Source organism: Lissotriton vulgaris, chromosome 5 (assembly GCF_964263255.1).
Source record: "Lissotriton vulgaris chromosome 5, aLisVul1.2, whole genome shotgun sequence".
Lineage (NCBI taxonomy): Eukaryota > Metazoa > Chordata > Amphibia > Caudata > Salamandridae > Lissotriton > Lissotriton vulgaris.
In genome coordinates this window covers 778177874-778202977 of record NC_141693.1, presented here as the reverse complement: position 1 = coordinate 778202977, position 25104 = coordinate 778177874, and the positions used below count along the sequence as shown (strand labels likewise).

The following is a 25104-nucleotide window of genomic DNA, read 5'->3' as shown; positions in this document are numbered from 1 at the left end:
GGCCCCCTGCCAGGTACACGGAGGGGCCCCCATCTGGATTTAATCTAGAGCTCTCAGGCCCGAGTCCTGTGCTTAGGGGGCCCCCTGCAGCTTGGGGACCCCTGCACCACGGGGATGCGGGTGGCCTGTGTTATGCCCCTGGCACTGGAATCACCATGACCCACACCTGGGAGAAAGGCATATTACACCTTTTTCCTAGGAGTAAGTGACTGAGGGTAACCACGTTTTCCAGACTTGGGTTATGGGTGCCTAATTGCATAATCACAAGGTGGTGGAAGTCTCCTGAATTCCCTACTGCACTAGCCTGGAGATGCTCACTACTGGTGTGGGCTAAGGTTGAAAGTTTTACCCTACATAGAGGGGAAACTCTCTGCCTCTGCAAAATCCTTATTGCAGCTAACTGGGACACTATAATGCATGACTTCCAGAGTGAGTTCCCGAGAGAGTCGGGTCCTGTGGGAGGTACTGGAAGCGGGGGAGAGGAGGCGACCCCGTAGACCCCCCCCGCATGACTTATGCGAGCTGGGTTACATCCAGAACCAGGTGTGGACCTCGTGCATTCCACATGGCAAAGGATACAAATGGCTTCCAGTGGGCATGAGGCATGACACATTTACATCCACGGACTGCATGGGCAGGTGCCGGTATAGTTGGACTATGTTATTTCTGTTATTAATAATTTGCCCCATTACCATACCCTCCCGCCTCCTGATATGCAAAGGGTTAACTAGAAATGACAAGTTACTGTTAATACAAATGGGCAGCCCATGGCAACTTACCAACAAGAGGCTTCTCCTCCCTGTCCACCACCATGCTCTACACCAGTTAATCTCCCATACACTACCCCTTGCTGGTTCCTCATCACTAAAGCAGTTAAATGTATAAAATGTTTGAAAAGTTCTTAAGTAGTTATGTGGATGCATGAAAAGTGGGAGCATGTCCAACAAAAAGCAACATATTTGACTTTGTAATGTTGTCTCTTACACCAGTTAATGGTTGCATTTGTAAAAATGAAACAAGAAACCAATATAAACAGATTTAAACAAAAAAATGAATCACATCACACGCCAAGCTAGTCATTCCCTTCCTGGACAGTAGCTGTTTGCCTCTATGTGCCTCCAAAGCTCCGAAGATGCTGGCACAATACCTGTTCAATGAGTAAGGGACGCTTTCACTGCAGTTATGCTGAGTCTGATCGTTCAGTGCTGCCAGGAAAGTAGGCGGAAGGAAGGCACTCCCAAGGCACAGTGGGGATTCCATGATTGACAGTTAATGGGGGCTGAGGGGACGTGACTACCAGACCATTGCGGATGTGGTCAAATTTGAGGATGGGAGAGAGAGATTCAGGGTAGGGAAGTTTAGAAAGCATGATAGGGCTTTGGTGGCATTGGCGAGCGAGCACTTTGATTTGAGGATGAGTGTTGTCAGGATGGCTACATGTTGTTTTCAGTCAGGATTTTGTTCTTGATGGGTGCTTTGCCGTTTATGATTTCCAAGCAGTGATATGGCCACATCTTCTACAGTACCTGTGTTGTGTTTTAGTCATGCTTGGTCAAATATTTGCCCTATAGAAGAGTTACAGTTTTTATGTAGGCTATTCATTGAAGATTCATTTCTGTACAGCAGGAGTCACTTTTGTCTATAACGCAATGTGCATTATTGGCTATTTTTGAATTCTGTCTTAAATCTTGTCTGAAGAACCAACAAGTGATTTTCAGTTCCAAAAACCATTAGTGAAGCCTTGAGTTGCCTTTCCAGTATTTTCCCAAGGAAATGAAGATTACAAAGTATTTAGATCTTCAAGATCCACTTCTTTTTTTTAAGTTTGATTTTATTGAAGAAATAAAAGGTCATGGGGAAAAGGAAGAAACAGGAAAATGGATAAGGCAATAATATACATCATAAGGGGAGAACAATAGCAAATATAAAATATACAAAAGAGAAATAAGCAATATAATAATGTCGCATAAAAGGCATGTGTAGCAAGCATGATAACTTATATAAACAAATTAAAACATAGGTAAAAAGCATATACATATTAGAATAACATTGTAAAATAAAATTGAAGGAAAAGGCAATAGGGAAATCAAGGTGGTTTGCGTACCTCAACTGAATCAGGAGCCAGGGAAGAGATTGCTGGAGCAGAGAAGGAGAGATAATTCACCAAAGGAAGCCAAATTAGGTCTCGTTTAATTGCCAAGGAGAGGGGGGAGACATAGTTAGTGTCTAAACGATGATGAAAACAGACTGCATTCCACCAGGAGTGATAGGTAACATGCGCAGCTTGTTTCCTATTAGACGTGATAATGTGAAAAGCAACAGCTATCAAAAGGTCAATGAGTAGGTAGTGATGTTGAGATTGAGGGAGATCAGGGGAAAGAGATCCTAGAAAAATAAGAGAGGGGGAAAAGGGGACCTGAAATTAGAAAATCCTTTGTATTTGAGTCCAAACTGAGTGGCAAAATTTGGAAACATGGGGGCAATCAAAGAACATGTGTTTTAAGACAGCAGCAGGACAGGGACAAGACCAACAAGTAGGAGGAGTGTCTGGTGAAAAATTTGATAAGGCAAGTGGAGTAAATAAAATTCTATTGTAAATAAAATAAAGAGTTTGGGTAGTATGAGCAGCTCTAAAGGTCTTATGAAGTTTAACCCAAATTCTATCCCAGAGAAGAACCGACCAATCTTGAAAGAGATCAGATTCCCATGCAACTTCAATTTTGGTTTTTAATCTATCAATCCTATATCGAAAGGAATTATAAAGGGAAGATGCAGAGGGAGAGGCTCCAAAAGAGAAGAAGTAGATTTGTGAGCTGGAGGAATATCGTTGGAAGGTGATAATGATTGGAGGTAAAGAGTGAGGGCAGGATAAAGCAAATCATAATGTAAGCGAGCCCTAGGAGGTAAGGAGAATGAAGATTGAAGGTCTGAGAAGGAAAGAGGAGTATCGAGAGAAAGAAGTTGAGAGATCCAACGTAATCCACGAGAGTGCCAGGTTGACCAATAAAAAGTACGATTGCGAATCTTAAGTTGCGAGTTATACCAGATAGGTTGTTCATGAGTGGAAAGAAGGGAAGGGTCAGACGAAGATAAGAAAGGGAGAAGAAGTTTATGAGAATGAGAAATGATGGGAGTATGAAGTCGAGTTGGGTTGGACGTAAAGGATAAAATTTCATGAAAGTTGAAGGGAGAAACAAAGGAGGATTCCATGTTTAACTAGATTGGAGGATGAAAAGGAAGATCAGAAGAAAGCCAGCGAATCGATTGTTTGAGAGAAAAAGCTCGGTGATATTCTCTAAAGTCAGGAAAATGGGCACCAGCCTGAGCTTTATCCCTTTGTAACGAGGCAAGAGCAATACGAGGACGTTTACCATTCCATAGGAATTTTAATAATAAAGAGTCAATTTTTTTGAAGTAAAAAACCGGAATGCGCAGTGGAATCATAGAAATAGTATAAAGAAGAAGAGGGGAAAGCATCATTTTTATAGAATTGAGACGACTCCACCAAGACAAAAAGAGTGGGTGCCAACGAGTAATAGCTACTTCCATTTTCTTAGAAATATAATCAAAATTGAATTTAAGAGTGTCAGATAAGAGAAGGGCAAACCAAACTCCTAGATATTTAATCTTGGGCGGTTGCCAAGAGAAGCCAGATTGGGAAAAAAGATGTTTCTGACAAAGAGGATTCAAAGGAAGGATTTCACATTTACCCGCGTTAAGGCGGTAACCAGATACAGCAGAAAAGAAAGTAACTTGCTGAAGAAAAGAAGGAAGAGAGGAGAGAGGGTCGAGGCAGTAAAAAAGGATGTCATCAGCGTAAACCGAAAGTTTAACTTGACGAGAACCAAAATGGAAACCAGATATTGTATCATCTTGACGAATTTTTGTAAGAAAGGGTTCCAAGGCTAAAACAAATAGTAGAGGGGATAATGGGCAGCCCTGACGAACACCTCTGTGGAGAGAGAAATAGTCCGAGGTCATACCCTTAACAAAAATGGAAGCTTGGGGGTTTGAATATAGTAAAGAGATAATAGAAATAAATTTGGGAGGGAAGCCAGCCCAAAGGAGAGCCTGGAACATAAAGTCCCATCCAATCCTGTCAAAAGCTTTCTCCGCATCTAGGGAGATAGCGGCGAAAGGAAGGTCCAAAGATGAAGCTTTGCTAAGAATATTAAAGAAGACTCAAGAATTATCTGAGGAGAGACGGCCCTTGACAAAACCCGATTGTTCAGGGCCGAGTAAATCAGGCAGGGGGGATCCATTCGTAGAGCTAAAATCTTAGCTAGTATCTTATAGTCGGTGTTAACCAGAGAGATCAGGCGAAAATTCTTGCATAAAGAATGGTATTTGTCTTCTTTAGGGATTAAGCATATTAAGGCCTGTTGAAAGGAACCACTCGAGGAACCCGAGGCAAGAAAAGATTGGAATAAGAGTAAGAGCTTTGGTAGGAGAAGAGTAGCGAAATGACTATAAAATTCGATAGTGAATCCATCTGGACCGGAAGCCTTACCGTGACGTAGTTTAGAAACAGCGTGGGAAAGTTCAAAAAGCGAGATGTCCAGTTCCAAAGAAGTAAAATTAACATGAGACGATGGAGGAGAAGCGAGGGAATGAAAGTATGAAAGTAGGTCTGTTGAAGTTGGGACGTGTTCCGTGGTATAAAGAGTTTTGTAAAAATCGACAAATTTGTGAAGAATATCTTTGTCTTTAAATCGAGATTCACCGGAGGAAGTTTTAATAGATTCGATTTTGGTACGTTCCTTCCTAATTTTTAAATAGTTAGCAAGAAGTTTCCCCATTTTATTTCTACCACCATAATATTGAGAATTACATTTTAATAGGAGGTTAGAGGCAGCATTGGTTGTGAATTTGTTGAAGAAAATTTTGGCATCAATAAGTTCTTTAAGAGAAGCTTCCGATTTGGAAGAGTGATATGCAAGTTCTAAGCATTTAATATCAGTGAGAATTTGAGCCTACTTGGTCTCTCTGAGTTTTTTCTCTCGAGCCACAAAGTTGATGATAAAACCCCTAGAGGCTGCTTTGAAGGAATCCCAAACCATAACAAAGGCTGAGTCAGGGGTTTGATTGAGAAGGAAGAATTCAGTGGCAAAAGTAGAAAATTCAGAACAAAAAGTGGGGTCAAGAAGTAAGGTGTTGTTGAATCTCCATCTGCCGGAATGAGGAGAAAAGGGAAGGAGATCTATGTCAACTAGGACAGGGGCGTGATCAGAAATTAAAATGGAGCCTATTTCGGAACGGATGGCATGTTGGGATAGAGATTTACTGAGGAAAATATGATCAATGAGGGATTGGGATTGGTGGGGTGGGGAGAAAAAACTATACTCTCTGAGGTCAGGATTACAAAGTCTCCAGCTATCAACTAAAGCGTTATTCTGAGTAGTTTTGAGAAATTGGGAGTGCATCTTAGAGGGTACAAACTTAACTTTCGAATGACGGTCAAGGAAGGGGTCCATATTTTGATTACAATCACCACCAAAGAGAATGTAATCACCAGAGAGGGAGGCTAGTTTGTCAGAGATAGAGGGCCAAAAGGATCTATCGATTCCGGTATGAGCATACACATTAAAAAGAAAAAGAGGAATATTATCTATAAGGAGTTTAACAATAACCCAACGGCCATGAGCATCACATTCATGAGAAAAAGAAGAAATATTTAACTTTTTGTGAAACAAAATCAAAACTCCATTTTTCTTGTCAACAGTGGGAGGGCAAAAAACATGACCCACCCAACAACGTTTAAGCTTTAAAGCCTCTGCCTCCGAGAGGTGAGACTCCTGGAGGAGGGCAACATCAGCTTTGAGTCTGGCTAAGTGCGATAACACCCGTTGCCTTTTAATTGGATTAATTAATCCTTTAACATTCCAAATAGTACCACGGAATGAAACGGCAAAAGAAAACTACTAGCAACAACATGCTCGCTAAATGCTAAGGGAAAGAAGAACAAGGAAAAATGCAAAGTCATTGTTGATGAAGAAGAGGATAAGAGAAGAGAAGGAGGAAGAGTAGAATAGGGAAAAAGAGAGGAGAGAAGAAAGGGGAAAAAATAAAGAGGAAGAAAGTCAGCGAGGAGAAGAAAAAAGAAGAGAAATAGATAAGAGAGCAAAAAGACAGTACAAGCCCAAAGGAAAAGAAGGAAAGAGAAATGATGCATAAGAAAGGGAATAGAAAGAGATAAAGAACACAGAGACAGTACAAGTCCAAAACAGACGACTGAAAAACATACTTACGAAAACAAACGTGAAACAGGGGTGACGGCGTCAAAAGACGACGACGACAACAGCGAGAACAGGCAACCAAACCTCTGCTTATAAAACGGTAGAGAAACAATATACAGGAACAATGTGACCACACCGGGATAGGATAGGTGAGGAAAAGTCTGTAAGAAAGGGGTAGAAAAAATATAGTATGAGAAAAAAGGAAAAGGGATATGATAAAACATTTCTAAACGTAGGGCAAGAGAAAGGGTAAAACAATAATCAGGAGAACAAACAACAAATTAGGATGCACAAGTCTAGAACGCCATCAGGTCCAATCAGGTGACTCTGGAAGTGTCCATCACATCCGCCCCATGTCTTCGAAGAAACTCTTGTAGAACGGCAGGATCTTCATAGGAAGTAGTTTTCTCTTTGTAAGTCACTTTGAAGAGACATGGGTGAAGAAGACCACTAGTGTTAAGAGCTCTCAATTGTGGACGCATTTCCAGGAATTTCTTGCGGCGATCAGCAGTGACTTTAGCATTATCTTGTGACAGATAAAGACGATGACCCTCCCAGATAAGTTGTTTTTTGAGCTTAGCGGCTGAAAGAACCTGTAGGAGATCTGTGGATTGTAGAAACAACATGATGACCCCACAAGGTTTAGATGACACTCTAGGGCCTAAGCGATGGGCTCTCTGTATATTGTTAGAAGATAAGGCAAGTGTATCCAAAATTTTGGGAAGAAAAGACTGGAAAAAGGCAGTAGGGTTGGATCCCTCCGAAAGTTCAGGAAGTCCATAAAGGCGTAGGTTATTCCTGCGATTTCTGTTTTCCAAATCCTCGGTTTGCCTTTTTCAGTTGAAGAATTTCAGTTTCCATGGAAGAGATACGAGAACAGGAGTTTTGCACAGATTCCGTTGATTGTTCAAGGATTAGGACACGAGAGTCCAAGGATTATTATTATTTATTTAGTAGTTTGTAGAGCGCACAGCTACCTCCGACGGAGGTGTCCCGGCGCTGAAGACATTATCTCGAAAGGTTCAGAGGGATGCAGGAGGGAGTGGGCAGATTAGATTAGGGAAAAGAGCCAGGTCTTGAGTTTTTTCCGAAACAGAGGCTCTGAAGTCAGGAATATCAGTTCAATAGGAAGGTGATTCCACAGTCTGGAAGTGGCTACTGCAAAGGCCCTTCCTCCCGTTCGTACGAGGCGAAAACGGGGGCAGATCATAAGGCGGAGATGGTTTCGGGGTGCATGTGAGAACTTCATTCTAAGTCTCAGGTAGATAGGGCCTCGATCATTAAGAGCTCTAAAAGCCAGGGTCAGAGATTTATATTGAATGCGGAATCTCACTGGGAGCCAATGAAGTTTGATCAAATGAGGTGAGATGGAGTGACGGTAGGGGATGTTGCAAATCAACCTGGCAGCTGAGTTCTGAACTGTCTGTAGTTGATTTATGAGATACGCCAGGGCTCCGACATACAGACTATTGGCGTAGTCCAAATGAGCGGTCATGAGGGCATGGACTACTGTCTTGCGTGAGTCTAATGGCAAAAAAGGAATGATTTGTTTTATCATACGGAGCTTTCCAAAGCAAGACGTGGTGACTTTGTTAATTTGGGTCTTGCAGGAGAGGGCAGTATCAAATTGGAAGCCTAAGTTACGGTCAGCTTGGACTGGTACCGGAGGAGGATTTAGTTCAGTAGGCCACCAGAGACTGGGAGAAATGGGAGATTTCTGATTAACAAATAGGACTTCCGTCTTATCTGTTTTAAGTTTTAGATTGTTAGAGGACATCCAGGCGGCAATATTCACCATGCAGTGGCGAAAGTTGTGAAATGAATTTTCGGAGTTATCCCTGAAGGAGAACACCAGCTGAGTGTCGTCAGCGTAAAAAATTACTCTGCACCCCAGGATTCCACCACTTTTGCCAGTGGTTTTAGATACACATTGAATAGGAGCGGGCTGAGGGCAGAACCTTGTGGAACTCCCTAAATCAATGGTTTCTTGGTAGAAAGGAAGGAGCCCAGCATCACCTGTTGAAATCTGTCCATGAGGAAAGATTGAACCCAAGCGAGGGGAGTCCCTCCGACTCCTACCTCTTGCAAGCGAGTGAGTAGTATGTCATGGGAGATGGTGTCAAATGCTGCGGATAGGTCAAGGAGGACCAACATGGCCTCCTCTCCCCTATCCGTGCACTCCCTAATCGACTCAGACACTTCAAGTAGAGCTGACTCGGTACTGAAGTCCAGTCTAAATCCTGATTGAGAGTCATGAAACAGCGAGTTTGACTCAAGGTAGTTGGACAGCTGCTCTTGTACCGCCTTCTCGAGCACATTGGCTGGCTTGGGTAGGAGTGAGATCGGTCGGTAATTGCTCAGGCAGGTTAGATCGACACCTGCTTTTTTTTAATGGGAATTAGCAGTGCGTGTTTCCAAGCGGAGGGGACAACACCTGAATATAAGGAGGAGTTCCAGATTTCAAGCAGGGGGTTAATAGCTAACGGGGCAATTTCATTCATAATCAGGGCCGGGGCTGGATCCAATGGTGAGCCTGATTTACATTTCAAAAATAGATTCAGGGCATGCTCCTTGGTGAGTGGTTTAAAAGTAGTGAATGCATTTGTGCAGAAGGTGGTAGGGACTTCAGTAATCTCTGTACCATTCTGAAGAATAGTTGCCGTGATGTTGGCAATTTTTTTTGCAAAATCTGATAAATCTTCACTAAATGCTTGGGAAGGGGAAACTGGGGCGGACAGAGTAGTGGGATTAGTAAACTCTTTAACGATGTTAAAGAGGGCCTTAGTAGAGTTTTTTGCATTGGCAATAGTTTCTGCAAAGTAGACACTCATAGAGTTACCATAGAAGAGGAGGAAGAGGAACTTTCTGGGGAGGGAGGATCTTTCTTGAGGCGTTTAGAAGATGCTGAGGTAGTCGGTAGCTTTACTCCCATTATGAGATTTAAAAATTGCTCCTGGATGCATCTTTGCCTTGGACATCGCACCCCCTTCCATATCCTGTGAGGGAGAATCAGAATCTGAGCACGTAGGTACCTTAGTGAAAAGTTTCAAATTACGAAGTTTCCCCATGAAGGAATACAGAGAATTGAAGTTAATGAAGCATTGGCCACCACAGGTCAAAAAGTGAGAGAAAAGTCAATGAAAAACCTGAGAGGAAGTGAAGCCAAAAAGAGGGGGAAAACCAACAAAATGGCGAGGAATCGAATATGGCAGGAAAGTCATTGAGGCATCCAGATCATGGGGCGAACCATGGCAAAGGAGGAATGACCAAAGAAGGAAGAAAAATAGTTAACATATCATCCACAGTGCAGGAGGAAAGCAGGAGTGAAAAAACGGCATCTCAGCGCTTTATTTATCAAAGACGGGCGTTTCTGGGAACAAAATGGCGGCCGGAATACGGAAATCCGAGTCGCGACTATGAAAGAGCCAGAAATGCAGGCAAACTGAATTAAATGAGGGCGCTGGGCTCACCTCATCGTAGAAGTAGAAGTTATGCGCTCCGTTGGTGCAGAAATCCGTGAAGTCAGGAAATGTCGCCTCAGAGGCGGAGACGCGCTGTGCCGTGGACAAAATCGCGGTCGGGACCCGGGAAGCCGAGTCGCATCTGAGGGAGCGCCAAAGAAGCAGTAAATCCTGTAATTAGTTAGAGCGCTGGGCTCACCGCAACTGGAAAGGCATCAGGCAGCAATTCCCTGCTGAAAAGCTGCTGGTAGAACACCGAAAGATGACGGGAATCTGAGGTCGGTGCCGGAGCCTCGCCGCTACGCCACCATCTTAGGCGACGCCTAAGCCACGCCCCCCAAGATCCACTTCTAGGTTTTTATTCAAAAGACCCTTGGATTCATGCTTGGTTGCTGCAAACAATGGAACTCTGTGAAACATGTCTGAAAGTGGATAGGAATCTATATAAAATACAGTGGATCTTAAATTACTAAAGTGCCCTCAGAGCCCTCAAACTCATAGTGCTTGAGGTCTGTGATGGGTGATTTATACTTTCTGGTCTAAAACAATCTATACCCTCTTGCAGCCATTCATAGGACAGAATCACCTAACCAGTTCTGTAACCTATATTAAATCTTTGGAACGTTGAGAGCGCCGCAGAAGACATTACAGCCTCTTCGGGCCAATAATGTCTGGTACAAGCCTTCTGCTTCAACATTCCATACTTTGTATTTCTGTTTCTCCCTTTTTTCTGATAGCCCTTCTGCATCTGGCTATACCAGTCATTAAAGGCCCCTGCCTACAGCTCGGACCTATAGTTCGGGTTCAGGGCCATTAACAAACATTTGCCAGGGCCACTGGAATTATGTGATTGTGAGGCCGCAGCGATATTGGAAATACTTATACATTTGTCCCATTTGCCACATATCCCATCATCTGCCACATAATCTGTAGATTTTAACAAACAAAAATGTGCTCTTAGCTCACAGTTCAAAAGTTACTAAACCACAGCAATACATGTTGCAACGCAATGGAAGGTCCTTTGCAAAGGTTAACTGGTCACCTTTCTGTTGCTAATTGCTATATTTGGGTATTTTACTAGTACTACTGAGGTACAACTAATGCCCAGATGGTGCTAACAAGTTTAAAAAAGTCAAAATATTTCAGTAATACTATCCCACAATGGGCCATATTATGGGCATTTTTCTTACTAGGCTGTGTAATGCAGCTTAGTGGGGAACATGCAAAGTGTGCATGACTTTCCAGCCCAAGAGAGCCATGTACACTTAGAGCGTGCCCACCACTCCGCCTCCTGTGACCCTAGCCCCGCCCTAACCCAGCCCGCAGCTACCAAAATGTAAATTATAATAACAAAGTTATTATCATTTTATTTATTATTTTTTATCTTTTCACTGCTTTTAAAGCCCTTTTGCACTGCCCCAACACAGTGCAAAAAAGGGACAGGGTGCATTGAGTCATGGCCCTGTCCTTTTTACATCAGGCTCCAATTTATTTTTGCATGAATGCTAATTTTCTGGCTTTCGAACAAGCTGTCAATTTCTGGACCTTTGTAGAACCTGACTAGGAACCAAGAGCAGCACTGGCAAAAACTGCCACAACATCCCTGCAATGCCTCAAGTAAAAAAGTGTGGTGAGCCAGACCCCAAGAATATTTTGACGAGTATCCACTGAAGATACTGTGAAAAAAATGGGGGCAAACAGTCTATTTTACAGCACATTATTTCAAATATAATGGCTACGAAGCCATCGGTTTTGATTGAGTTCTAAACTGGATGTAACGCAAAATACCAATGTTTCAGTCTACCACAGTACTCATGAGTAAGGAGCATTACTTGTCCATATCAGGGAATCACGCGGCTATGTGTGAGAAAACCGTACACCTCACACAACAAGAACACATTGGTACCATTTGACAAGAGATGTTTTATTTAAGTGAAAATTAGAAATTGCATAAGCACTTGCTATGCAGTCCATATGTTCAAAGTGACACTGGTCTCTACATGGGCGTTATACTGTTAATAGGACAGTACAACACACGGAGGCATCTGGAATAAATGGAAAGCCAATATTGACAACACACCAGAACTCTCTGCAGGAACAACATAATTTTAATGGATATTTACAGTGCTTCTGTGCATCAGTGGAACTATCTTACTACGAATGTACTCATTCGCAGGTCTACCATCTTTTGAATGAGAGTAGGTAAACCCACCTGGATGGCTGAAACACACTTAAATCTTTAAATATTATGCGTCAAAATCTCAAGCATGAGTGTAAAAGACAAGTACAGAAGATTGTTCTCCTTTCAAAGGCAAACTTCATTTTTGAAATACGATATTTCTTTTGATAATATCTGAATTCAGTAGTGATACACCACAGCTCAGTCCTCCTCTCCACACTTCATGCTCCTTCCTAGTGTACTTGACAGTGCGCCATACAAGGTTATGTGTGCAGCTACACTAATTCAATGTGGCCTTGTGATTGGAGACACTTGTGGTGTGCACAAGAGGCATGGATGAAGATGGTAAGCTGTCATACATGACGAGGGCTGTTGTGAGGAATAGAGACTGCAGCTGGGACGGATGCTGTGTGGGTTGGTTGGGCAGTCTATTCAGCTTTGAGTGAAGACTCCTACCTTTCAGCTCCGTGCAGAACTGGCAGAATGCCAGCTTATCTAGTCTGGACCACGAGTACAACAACACCCCTGCCATGGTATTAGTTGAGTGTCCTACCCAAACTATACCATCCCTGCAATAGTATTAATCAATGACTGCGATTCCTGCCTTGGTCTTGGTCAAGTATGCCCTATCTGCACAATAACTTCCTTGCCATAGTCTTAGTCAAGGGTGGGTTACCCTCACAGTACCTACCTATACAATGCAATCCCTGCCAGTATTAGTCAAGTGTGGCTTATCTGAAAAAGTCCCTAACTCCCGGACTCCAAGCCAGCTCCAACAATGGCTAAGAACCCTTCACCATTGTCAATGAGTTCTCCAGTACCGCAGGTGTCAACAACAAAAGCATCCCTTCTCAAGCACTCAGTAACAACTTCTAAAAACTTTTACGAAGAAGATTGCCAAGATCTAGAACCCATTAGACTCACAGCTTATTGACACGAACTCCCCAGACCAGCTGAACACCTCCTTCATCGCCAAACAGCAGGTAAGCAACTGGAAGCCCCACTCCAATGAAGAAACCACCCCCTGACAAATACCGTCCACTCAGGAGCCCCCTCAGATCATGCCCCTACTTCATATAAAACCTTGGAAGAACCACCATCTCCCCCATGCTCACAGTTATCATCCACAACTCCATAACCACTGCCACCTTACTGTCTTGCTGGAAAAATTCAGACGTCAACGCCCTATTGAAGAAACCAACAGCGGACCCTAAAACCCTCAACAGCTACAGACCCGTCAATCGCCTGCCTTTTCCAGCTAAAGTAATTGAAAATGCCATCAATACTCAACTCTCAAGCCACCTAGAACTCCATCTACTCCTTGACAGCTCTCAAACATTCTTTTGCACAACCCACAGCACAGAGACAGCCCTCATTGTGACCACTGATGATATAAGAAGCATTTCTGACGGAAGAGAAATGGCCGCACTCATCCTCCTCGACCTCTCTGCAGTTTTTGATATGGTCTCCCACAAGTCACTCATCAGAAAGCTTCAGCACCTGGGTATCTGTGGACCGGCCCTCAAGTAGGTATCCTCCTTCAATATGAACAGAACTCAATGAGTTAGACTCACTGCCCACACCTCACAACCCAAAAAGCTCATCGGCGGAGTCCCTCAAGGATCGTCGCTCAACCCAACACTCTTCAACATCTACATGACACCTCTTGCGGACATTGTTAAAGCCCACAGCATCAACATAGCATACTCTGCCGATGACACACATTTCATCCCCTCCCTTACTGACTCAACCAGCACCGCCAATGCAAACTTCGCTAACTGGATGAGCAACTTTGTTGCTCGGATGAAAAACAACTGTCACCAGCTCAACACTGACCAAACTGAAGACATAATCTTCAGCACCAACTATCCCCCGGGGGTGCCTCTTGATGGCCCTCTGAATTTGGACCGCCACCCACCCACCCCTATGGACCATGCAAAGAAACACAGACACCAAACTCACCATGGGCAGACAGATCAATGCTGACTTCTCAACATGCCTCCACATCCTGCGAATGCTATGCAAGTTTTTCAAGTAGATCTCACTGAACACCTGACGACGGTCCCCCAGTCTCCTATCACAAGTAAACTAAGATTACGAAAATGATCAGAATACCTGCCCATGTCCTATGCTGATTCCAAACCACCCAGAACGCTGCTGCCAGACTTATCTTGAACACCCAGTGAAATAACCACTTCTCTCCACTCCTCAGCAATCTCCACTGGCTCCCAGTCCAGGAAAGTTGTAAGTTCAAGCTACTCACCCACGCTTTAAAAGCTCTCCAAAACAATGGTCCAGATTACCTCAACCACCGCCTCAATTTCTACCAACCCACCAGACCCCTTCGATCTGCGTCCCAGGCAAGAGTACACCTCCCTCGCATCAATTAGACCAGAAGCAGAGGACATTCCTTCTTATACCTCACAGACAGGACCTGGAGCACCTTCCAGAAACACCTCAGAAGCTTTCCCTCCCTCATGGACTTCTAAAGAAACCTCAAGACATGGCTTTTCCAGACGAAACAGGCAGGATCTCCTCCTCCCCACTCAGGTGTGCCCTATTATATGCCTTGATACCCTCACTGGTGATTAGCTGCGCTCTCCAATTTAAAATAACATAAGTACAAAATCTGTATGGGTCATTTTGTTAATCTCTGTGTGTGAGATAACTGCACATTTTCACCCACGTACCTGGTGACTGGAGTCCAAACTGGTTGCAAGGAAAGCCTAGAACTGAGAAGGAAGCATCCTTGAAGGTGGTCATCAGTCTATTCAGCAAAGGAAACTGGCAAAGATAAAAGAGTGCATTTATTTTACAGAGTTAACATCTCTGAAAATAACAAATGCCGTCTTAGTATCTGAAAGTTATTCAAAGCATAAAAGTGATGCAGATTAGTAATGTCAATTTGCTACGCCCTTCTGCAAAGTTACGATCCCAAAGAAACATGGGTTTGGTTGAATTCTAGTAAAAAAAACTTGACTTGCATTGGATGATGTGCTGTTGTTGTTTTGATTCCTGCCCATCAGTGATGCAAATATATTTTTCAACAGAGTTTAACCCTTTCACTGCGGGGCTAATTTCCACGCGGTGCGGGGGGGAGGGGGGCCACGCACGGCGCCGCTGTGCTCGTAACGAGCCCAGGCTCGTCATGCAGCACGGTGCTCGTGTGCTCATGACGAGCCTGGGCTCATCATGAACCCGCCCGCGCAATGGAACGCTCAGCACAGCGGGGGAATTAGCCCCGCCTGTGAGCGTTCCACGGCTCATGACGAGCCCAGGCTCGTCATAAGCACACGAGCACCGTGCTGCATGACGAGCCTGGGCTCGTCATCAGCACTGAAGGGGTTAAAAATGGAAACCTACGAAAAAATGTTCTCTATCTAAGTACAATGGATGTTCTTTGAAGACCCACATTCATTCTAACAATTTAGTGAAATATCTATGTGGCAAGCACGTGGGGAAATAGCTAACAGTTGTTACCAAAACTTATGCGTTCTACAAAAAAGAGCTTTCAGAGCACTACTGAGAGCTGCTTAGGCTCCACTCATATGTTCGTTCCTCAGTACAAGGTCTGATTTGGCCAACGTTAGTTGCTTCAAATAAAATCAGTGCTTACACTGCATGTTTTGGCTTGTGGTAAACCTTCTATTTATACAGCAGGGCAGAGATTGTTGTTGTGAAAAGTCAAAGATTATGCCCATAGGCTTGATCTGTTTATTACGAAATGTTATGATAATGGCAGTATGCCAGGCATATTTATTGTGAAAAGCATATGTTAACATCAATCTATTTAAGGGTGGAATGGTATTACTCTGCATGGAAGCCTGCAGAGAATTATTTTGTTACATGAAATCTCACAGATTACTGTAGTAGGCAATGGTTTTGATACTGATTACCCTCTGTGACAATCCATGGATATAGAAGATTTACTCTGTGATAATTTTTTAGGTCTGGTTGTTTGCTATGATCTATTATGATAAAGGCAATAGGTCTGATAGATTTATTGTGAAAAGCGTATGTTAAAGTCAATATACAATTAGGGGTGGATTGGTATTACTCTATTAAAGCCTACAGATAAGTATTTTGGCAGACAATGTGTTTGGTAATGGTTACCCCTTCTGGAAAAACCATGGGTATGGACAAGGCCACTGCAATTATGCGATTGTGAGGCATAATCCATCATCTGCTGCATAATCTGTTGATATTATTGCAAAAAATTGTTTCCAGCTCAAATGTTCAAAAGTTGCTAAATTCGCAGCGGCACGTGTTGCCGTGCACTGGAAGGTCCTTAACAAAGGTTGACTGGTCACCTTTCTATTGCTTATTTCTGTGCTTGTGTATCAAACTGAGGTGCAACCTATTCCCAGACAGTGTTAACAAGTGTAAACATGACAAAATAATGAAGGAATCGTATCAGGAAATGTGCTGCATTATGCTGCATAATTTGCCTTTTCTTGCTACATAATCAGGGCCACTGGAATTAAGGGGTATGGGACGGCCAAATTATGTGGCAGGGGGTGCCTAAATTATGCGGCAAGAAAAGGCAAATTATGCAGCATAATGAGTCATAGTATTATTTCATTATTTTGTCATTTTCACAGTTGTTAACTCTCTCTAGGCATAGGTTGCATCTCTTTGCTATCAGTTTAACGCCTAAATATAGGAATAAGAAACAGAAAGGTGACCAGTCAAACCTTGGAAAGGACCTTTCACTTCTCTACAAAACACGTCCATGGTTTTTAGTAGCTTTGATCAGTTTGAGATAGAAACAAATTATTTTTTTAATTAAAATCTGCAGATTATGCAACAGGTGATGGATTATGTGCCAAAAGTGGCAAATCCACAATTATGTGAAAATCACTGCAGCTGCCCAATTGCATAATTCCAGTGGCTTTGCACATAATTTAGTCAACCCTGCCACATAATTTAGCCCTCTCCTACCGCATAATTCCAGTGGCCTTGGGTATAGAAGATTTACATAGTGAGAATCCTTGTTAGACCCTACTAGGAGAGTTGGAATTTTGCTTTGCAAACTGTAACTGTGTATACTCAATACATTAGGCCCGAGTCTGAGTCTGTTATGATGACAACCATATGATAACAGTTATATATCTGCTTGGTTCACTGGGGAAAGGTATTCCCGATGCCATATGTCTGGTCTGGTCTGGTCATTTGTGAAAATGTATGACAAAGGCAGAAGGCCTGATTTATGATGTCTCACCTACTAGACAACATAAATTGGCTAATTGGGAAAGACCAATTGTGAACTTAGAGCCCCGCCCATTGTTTACCATTGGTTGGCTTTAATATCACTTTCATTTGTTTGCTTCCTATTCAATGGCTTGACTTCCTCTTCTTGTATTTATCCCTCCACTGGAGCATAACTTCTTTACTATCCTTTTGATTGGCTGACTTGAAGCCTTCCACTGCTCACTTTTAGGGAGCCGTTTTTTTCTTTATTGGTTGAGCACTCCAAAATAGTTCTTGTATTTTCTAGCTCTTTCCCTCTGTACTTCTCACCCTTTCCACATACTAAATGTTGCTCTCCCCCTCGTGGAATTCTCCTGTAGCCTCCTATGTTGCTCTGCCTTTCCTGTGCTCCACCCCCACCATGTCTGGTATTGTCTCCCTCACGTGCTGCTACTCCCCTCTTCCCAACTTTACTTTTGTTTTATTCAAACCGTCACCTGCTCGTCCATTGCCCCTGACACCTTCCGTCTTTTTTTGTAACATATTATTTTTCTGGGAGGGCCAGGCATCTAATTGCTGCTGGTCCATCCTCCTTGAAAAAGGCTTTAGTGCAACTTCGATTTCATTTTTTTTATATTTACAAACAATCTCAAATCTGTGCCCACGTGATTTAATAGTTGAACATGTGCATGGTGATGCTTGTTTGTGCATAAAACACCATGCATGCAAGCGTTTACATAGCATTGTCATCACACTATTTATCTTCTTTGTTTTTGTCCTTTGGTGATGCAGGACAGCATTTTCAAATGATTAGCAAAGCCCGAAGGTTCCAAAAGTGAGACTTATTGGCCTTACCAATTTGTGTTTACCATGTAGCACATATCTTAAAGCCCGTAGGTCTTTATGGGCTTGTTGTTTTTGCACTGTTTTAAAGCCTGCAGTCAGGTATTTTGTAACATGATATCTCACAGCTCACCTTTGTACAAAAGGTCTTAGCAATTGGTTGCCACATTTGCCAAACCCAATGGGTAGAACTGCCCTGTAATGTTTCTTGCTAGAATCTCTCTGCAAGGCCTGACAGGCTTAGCAGTCTGCCAGATTCTTATAATTAAAAAAAAGTTAAATACATACATCCATATAGACACAGAGGGCTTTTCGGTCAGCTCGCATCAGCTTTTGGTCTGTATGAGTGCCATTCACACTCTGCTTCCATCTATGACAGTGTACTGTATCCGGTAATGGTTCAGCCCACATCAGTAATTGGCTGTCTTGTTCTGTGAATTATGTCATTTTCAGATCATGTTTCAAAACAACAAGGGACCCCAAGTGAATCAGCAAAGGACCTCAGGGAGCAATTTTTTTAAAACAACAGCGGTCCCATGCAACACAGGATGAATCAAATGAATGAATACAGACACAATGGATTCCGTATTTCAGTGACTTGTCCAGCCGGACAGTGGTCAGCAAGTATATTTCATAAGAAGTGACAAAGTGTCTATGTGTAATTGAGGTACAGGCTTGTGCCCCACACCGTGAGACTGTTGAAGGATATTCTTTCTAATTTTTGTTATGAAATATACTTGCTGACCACTGTCCGGCTGGACAAGTCACTGAAATACGGAATCCATTGTGCCTGGATTCATTCACCTGTTATTTTCAGATCATGCGCACAACCATCTTAATATTAGTGTGCTACAGCACTAGGGCAGGTTAATCATTCTTTTATTTTTCAGTTTTCTTGTTCTATAGTTTCGCTTTAAATTATCTGCTTCTCCTTTTTTTATTTACATTTTTTATCTGCAGTGCGCCAGGTCCTGCGTTTTCACTTTCCCTGAACCAGACGACCATTATGGAAGGCTGTTGTCCATTGTGTATCATTATTTTACTATGCCATGGTGGCCAACACTTTGTTTTCAAACAGGGCGCCCATGATGGAACTTTACAACAATAAACTATGTACAATACTATTGCAAGATGGACACAAGCTGCTATGATTAGTTATGTTATTATGTCCATATTACCACTGTGATTAGACAGCAGCATGCTTTTTTCCCATTCTTATATTATTTGAATTTATTTTGCATATATTGCTAGTTTGAGAGTGTTTTATTGAGGTGTGAGAGGGAGAATGGTAGAATGAGTTACTTGATGGATAATAAGAGGAATGACTGCAAAGATGAATGACAGAGTGCATGCATGATGACTTATTGACTGCCTAAACCCATCAATGACACAAAAGGCCCCTTAATTTATAATCAGACCTACTCACATTCCCAATGCTTAGTTTTTGTCTGTGTCACACCCCTGAAGAAATATGAATAGAGTCGGACAAAACGTGAATCGCATCAAAGTTAAGCTCCTTGCCCCTCATTCATGAAAGTAAGCAGGGATGCTTGTGTGATGCAACACAATTTAGCACTAGTCCAGTCTGCCTTTAAAATGATAGGTAAATGCATGAGTGCTCACTCAAACCTTTAGTACCTGAGGGCCCTTGTGAGAAACACGTTTCATTCTACTAACTGTGTTTGGTGCTATATAACAATAATAGATGCATTCATTACTATATGCTTCACATGGGTGGAGAGGTGGATTGAGGTGCTGACTTTGTGACTAGGTGAGAATTCCAGCTTTGGCTCATCATCTTGTGATTCTGGTCAAATTGCCATATCCCAGAGTGCCTAAAGCAATGAAATAAATATGTAGTGTAGTCTGGATCTGTTGTAAAGCACTCAAATCACTTGGGCCAGGTCTGTGCAATAAAAATTGCAAAAAAAGGGGGCTTATTTACAAGTCCCTTGCGCTACCAGAGTGTCACTTTTTTTAAGCTCTGATGGCGCAATGTGCTGGTCCATATTTACAAGGCCACTCAAAGCCACCCTGTGTGGCTTTCCATGGCCTTGTAAGTAGGGCTCCCGTTCATGCATTACTCTGTGTGAAAGGGGCATTCCCAAGCAACACCCATGGATTCTTACACATTCTCAGATTTTCAAGATTTCGTAAACCTGGGAACGCGTCAGATTTGAATGCCTCCCCATGGGAGGCGTCAAAGTGGTGTAAGTAACAGGGACAAATACCTTTTTTTCTCCACTTTTTGTCCTCTTTCTATATGTGCTGCATTCTGCTGCCCACACAGAAGGAGGAAAACGCCATCAATGATTGTTTTTGTGCAGGAAGGTGTCCCTTCCTGCACAAAAATAATCATCCTGCGGTGCAAGGGGGCCTGCTTTGGTGCTACGCAGCCTATTGTGCACCAGCACAGAGGAAAGCACAGGGATTTGTCATATTGTTGTAAATACGATACATCCCGGCACTTTCCCCAGTGACGCAGTTCAGCGCAGCAAGGTGGCTTGCAGCGCTGTGCTGCATTCTTATCTTGTAAATATGCTCCTAAATGTGCTTTTCGTCTCTAGGCACACAGGACAGCCCCACCCTGATTATACCAGACATAATATAAGTAAAGGGGTTCCCTAAAAAGGAACTGATTTTGGAGAGGGAGAAGGAAAAACTAAGCAAAAAGAGAAATGGCATCCCACCTACAAAAACACGCTCTAAAAATAGAGTTGTAAATCAAATACAGAAACACACAAACTTTATACAATGGAAAAATCTATCTTTCTTTTGTTTTTAAAGCATATAGAATAGTTTTCAAAACAGTAATTCAAACATAAATATATGTAGACCATCTCCCCCAACAAAGAAAAAATGTATAACTTCACATACTCAAACTACCCACATTCCACTCATACCTTGCATACCATCCTAAGACACAATAGAACCGTTAAAAGAGGTGTTGGAATTGATCTGATGTGTCCGGTAGTGGACACTGGTTTTTAATGCACTTGATTCCTGAGAGCACAATTTGGGTCTGTAAGTGTTTCCATGCGGTGTTCTCCTTTGTCCTTTTCATTGTTTTGTATGTTTGATTTAGAAGAGGTATTTACATAAACGTGAAGAGTATTTTAATAATATGGGTTTTCTTTGTATTTTTATAGAACTGTTAGGCTGCCACCCCTCCCCTTTTCTCTGTTTTTAGTCATTGTTGAAACATCTTTGTGCGCCCTGAAGAAGGTGTGTGGTCAGCTGACCACTTTAGACCGAAATGTGCATCGGCACCTGTGCTACAGCAATTCAGACACTAAACAAAAGTTGAAATTGAATCTGTGAAATATGTTTTTTCTCTCATTATTATATCTGGTGAATGACGTGTAAATATACTGTGTGTACAGGAACAGATGGCCTGGTCAACCTGTAAATTCATATATCTGATCTATATGTATCATTTAAGGTAGCATTAAGTTGTGATAATTAGTTGAGCAGTTTGAGGTGATGCTCATTTGATGGATTCTGGTGCTGCGTAAGGCTGATTACATATGTATTTTAAAGGTTTTAATGTTTCCTAGGATGGTTTGCAGTATACTAGTGGTGTGCTTGTAGTTTGTTTGGAGTTACACATTTTTAGTTTGTTTGTGGGGGTGAGACGTGCTATATAGATTTTTGCTTGAATTACTGTTTTGAGAACGTGTCTATATGCTTTAAAAAACAAAAGAAATATATATATATATATATATATATATTTCCATTGTATTACGTTTGTGTGTTTCTGTATTAGATTTACAAGTCTATTTTTAGAGCGGGTTTTATTTGTAGGTGGGTTGCCATTTCTCTTTTTGTATACTAGCCATATTGACTCTTGAAGGCTTATGTACTACAGTAATTCTTGCAGTTCATTTCCCATTGTTGTGTTTTGAATGATTTGTGTGTGAACCATTATGACTTCATGTAGCTCTCTGCAAGTAAGTACACTGCTACCAAGCATATCTGACTGGTGAGACTCCAGCATAGAGCCGATACTCGGCCCCCATAGTCTAGCTACAGTCATATATCTGAGGAGGGATCTATGACGTTACAACGCGAAATATTACAACGCACTCTGTTACAACGCATTTTGTACAACGCAGGATCCATTACATCGCATGGCGTTACAACGCATGACATTACATAGCAGATGCTATTACAATGCATGCCATTACAATGTAAGTATAGGTAAGTATATTACTTTTTAAAAAAATGTAATTCATTTAAATTTAATTTATTAAATACATTAAATTATTTTTAAATAATTATTTTGTACATATATTACTTTAAGTTTAATTTAAAAAGAACTATTAATAATAAAGAACTATTTTTTAAAAATAATAACATTATTAAAATTAATTTTTTTAATTAAATTAAAAGATTTATTTTAAAACTAAACCCAAAAAATACCCCTGTACCCCAAAACCCAAACCCAGCCCTAAAACCTAAAAATACACCTGTACCCCAAAACCCAAACCCAGCCCTTAAACCTAAAAATACCCCTGTACCCCAAAACCCAAACCCAGCCCTAAAACCTAAAAATACACCTGTACCCCAAAACCCAAACCCAGCCCTTAAACCTAAAAATACCCCTGTACCCCAAAACCCAAACCCAGCCCTGAAACCTAAAAATACCCCTGTACCCCAAAACCCAAACCCAGCCCAGAAACCTAAAAATACCCCTGTACCCCAAAACCCAAACCCAGCCCTGAAACCAAAAAATACCCCTGTACCCCAAAACCCAAACCCAGCCCTGAAACCTAAAAATACCCCTGTACCCCAAAACCCAAACTCAGCCCTGAAACCTAAAAATACCCCTGTACCCCAAAACCCAAACCCAGCCCTGAAACCTAAAAATACCCCTGTACCCCAAAACCCAAACCCAGCCCTAAAACCTAAAAATACCCCTGTACCCCAAAACCCAAACCCAGCCCTGAAACCTAAAAATACCCCTGTACCCCAAAACCCAAACCCAGCCCTAAAACCTAAAAATACCCCTGTACCCCAAAACCCAAACCCAGCCCTGAAACCTAAAAATACCCCTGTACCCCAAAACCCAAACCCGGCCCTAAAACCTAAAAATACCCCTGTACCCCAAAACCCAAACCCAACCCTGAAACCTAAAAATACCCCTGTACCCCAAAACCCAAACCCAGCCCTAAAACCTAAAAATACCCCTATACCCCAAAACCCAAACCCAGCCCTAAAACCTAAAAATACCCCTATACCCCAAAACATATACCTCAGTACCCCAAAACATATACTCCTATACTCATACTTATTTTTAAAAATTACTTAAATTAATATATTTAATTTATAATATAAAAAACATAAATTAATATATTTATTTATTATTAATATTAATTAAATTAATTAAATATTATTAAATAAAATTAAAAAAAATTATATACTTACCTATACTTACGTTGTAATAACATGCGTTGTAATAGAATCTGCTATGTAATGTCATGCGTTGTAAAGGCATGCGATGTAATTGATCCAGCATTGTAAAAGTTGCGTTGTAATAGAAGTGCGTTGTAAAAGTTGCGATGTAATGGTTGTTTCCCCTGAGGAGGCAAGGCCAATATTTGATTGTGCTGCCCCGAGCTCCTAGGAACGCCTCGTTGTGTACCAACTGCTGTGCTCCTCCTCTGAAATCCATGAGAGACCATGAAGCTGGGACACAGTACTCCACATGAGGCCCCGTCTCAGTAAAATTACCCCTCTTCTTTCTTTTGATTGTGCTTTTTTATGCATGCTAATCATAACTCTGTCACTCACATAACGAGGGTGACTACTATGCAGTTCTCAGCACTATTATTTGTTATCTATTAATCTTATTCCTAGGAAAAGGTTGATAATCGGTGGCGGGGGGCGTGTATTTGTGATATTTAACTCAATAACAGTTGTGGCCTGAGCTTCCAGCATCCCTACCCAAAAGGCAGTGCGAGTTTCAACGTTACCATTACATCTCATGTAGCTATTCTAATAGAGTGATTCGTTTTGGTGAAATGGTTACAGTCGTTAAAGATAAAATAGTATACACACAAAAACCTATCAGCTAAAAAAATCTTTATCGTCTTTAACCACAAGAGCATCGCCCATAACGTAAACGCCACTTGCTTTCACACTAATGTGCCATTCATTCCGCCTTGTGTTTTAGAACCGTCTCTTACCTGCTCCAGAGTGGACCCTCAGAAAGTTGCCAGGTTGGTGACCAGCAGCACGACGCCCCCGTACCTGTCGAGGCAGACATCTTGGCCCAGGAGGCCTTTGACGGTAAACTCGTGGACGGACCGCGTCATCGCCGCCACGCGCCAGCACGCGCTCCCAAGGAGGATGAGAACCTGTCAACGACATAGGACACTGCTGTCACTGCCAGTGTATGGCGTGTCCCTCAGAAACCACCCACGCAAGAAATTAGGATAAGTAGTAAATAATTCTGGGTCCACTTTGTCGTCTTTGGCTCTCACAGTGTTCAGGCAACAAACACATCTAATTTCTATTGCGACACATCTGTTAACAGAAAATACACTCCAGCCCGATTTTGTAACCTGAATTCTGTTTGGGTTTCTCCTTTTCCTATCGACACCATTTAACACATTCCTGCCATTCGTCGGGGTATGAATGCATTCCTTTAAGTTTAGTTCTAACTTTTCGAAGAGCTGCAGTTCAGGGTTAAAACGAGCCCCTCACCCCGGTGCCCCAGTGCCCGTTCACCTTGCGAAAGAATTATGTTTGTATCTCTCGGCGCCTTCCTATGTTCTGAACCCGGCGATCATCTGCATCCCAGCCTTCTGTTTTGATTAATGAAAACAGACCCCGCGCAGCTAACTTTAGCCTCCGCTCATAATTCACAGAGCAGCGCCGGGGCCTGCTCTCGAAGCCCGCTCCTTTTCAAGTGCGCCTCTTTGTTAGGGCTCAGCAGATTCTCTGCCTCGGTGCCTCCGTTATCCCCGGGCTGCAGTGCTATGCAAATCCATTTCACAATGGCGGCTTTGGGAGGAGGGCAGCTGGGTGGGGGTGTGCATTTGCAGATCATGTGCAGGTCTGCACTTCTCTTGTTTCAGTGCCAATGGCTCTTTGTCCAAAGGGCGACTCCCCTTTGTCAAATTTCACTTAAAACCATTGCCTTCGTCCATTTTACCCCCCACAGGATCGTGGTTTAATTTCCACCTGCAAA

At 42.4% G+C, this 25104-nt stretch overlaps 1 protein-coding gene across 1 annotated transcript in view; it reads right to left on the bottom strand.

Moving 5' to 3' along the window:
* Positions 1–24815, bottom strand: part of LOC147711541 (glutathione peroxidase 3-like) — a 106078-nt gene extending 81263 nt beyond the window's left edge. The window contains exons 1-3 of the mRNA XM_086922248.1: positions 24642–24815; positions 24098–24268; positions 14567–14660 (exon numbers count right to left, since the gene is read on the bottom strand). Coding sequence (XP_086778374.1) covers positions 14567–14639 — 73 coding nt within the window. The 5' untranslated portion in view covers positions 14640–14660; positions 24098–24268; positions 24642–24815. The remainder of the gene's footprint in view (positions 1–14566; positions 14661–24097; positions 24269–24641) is intronic.
* Positions 24816–25104: the final 289 nt, after the last annotated feature.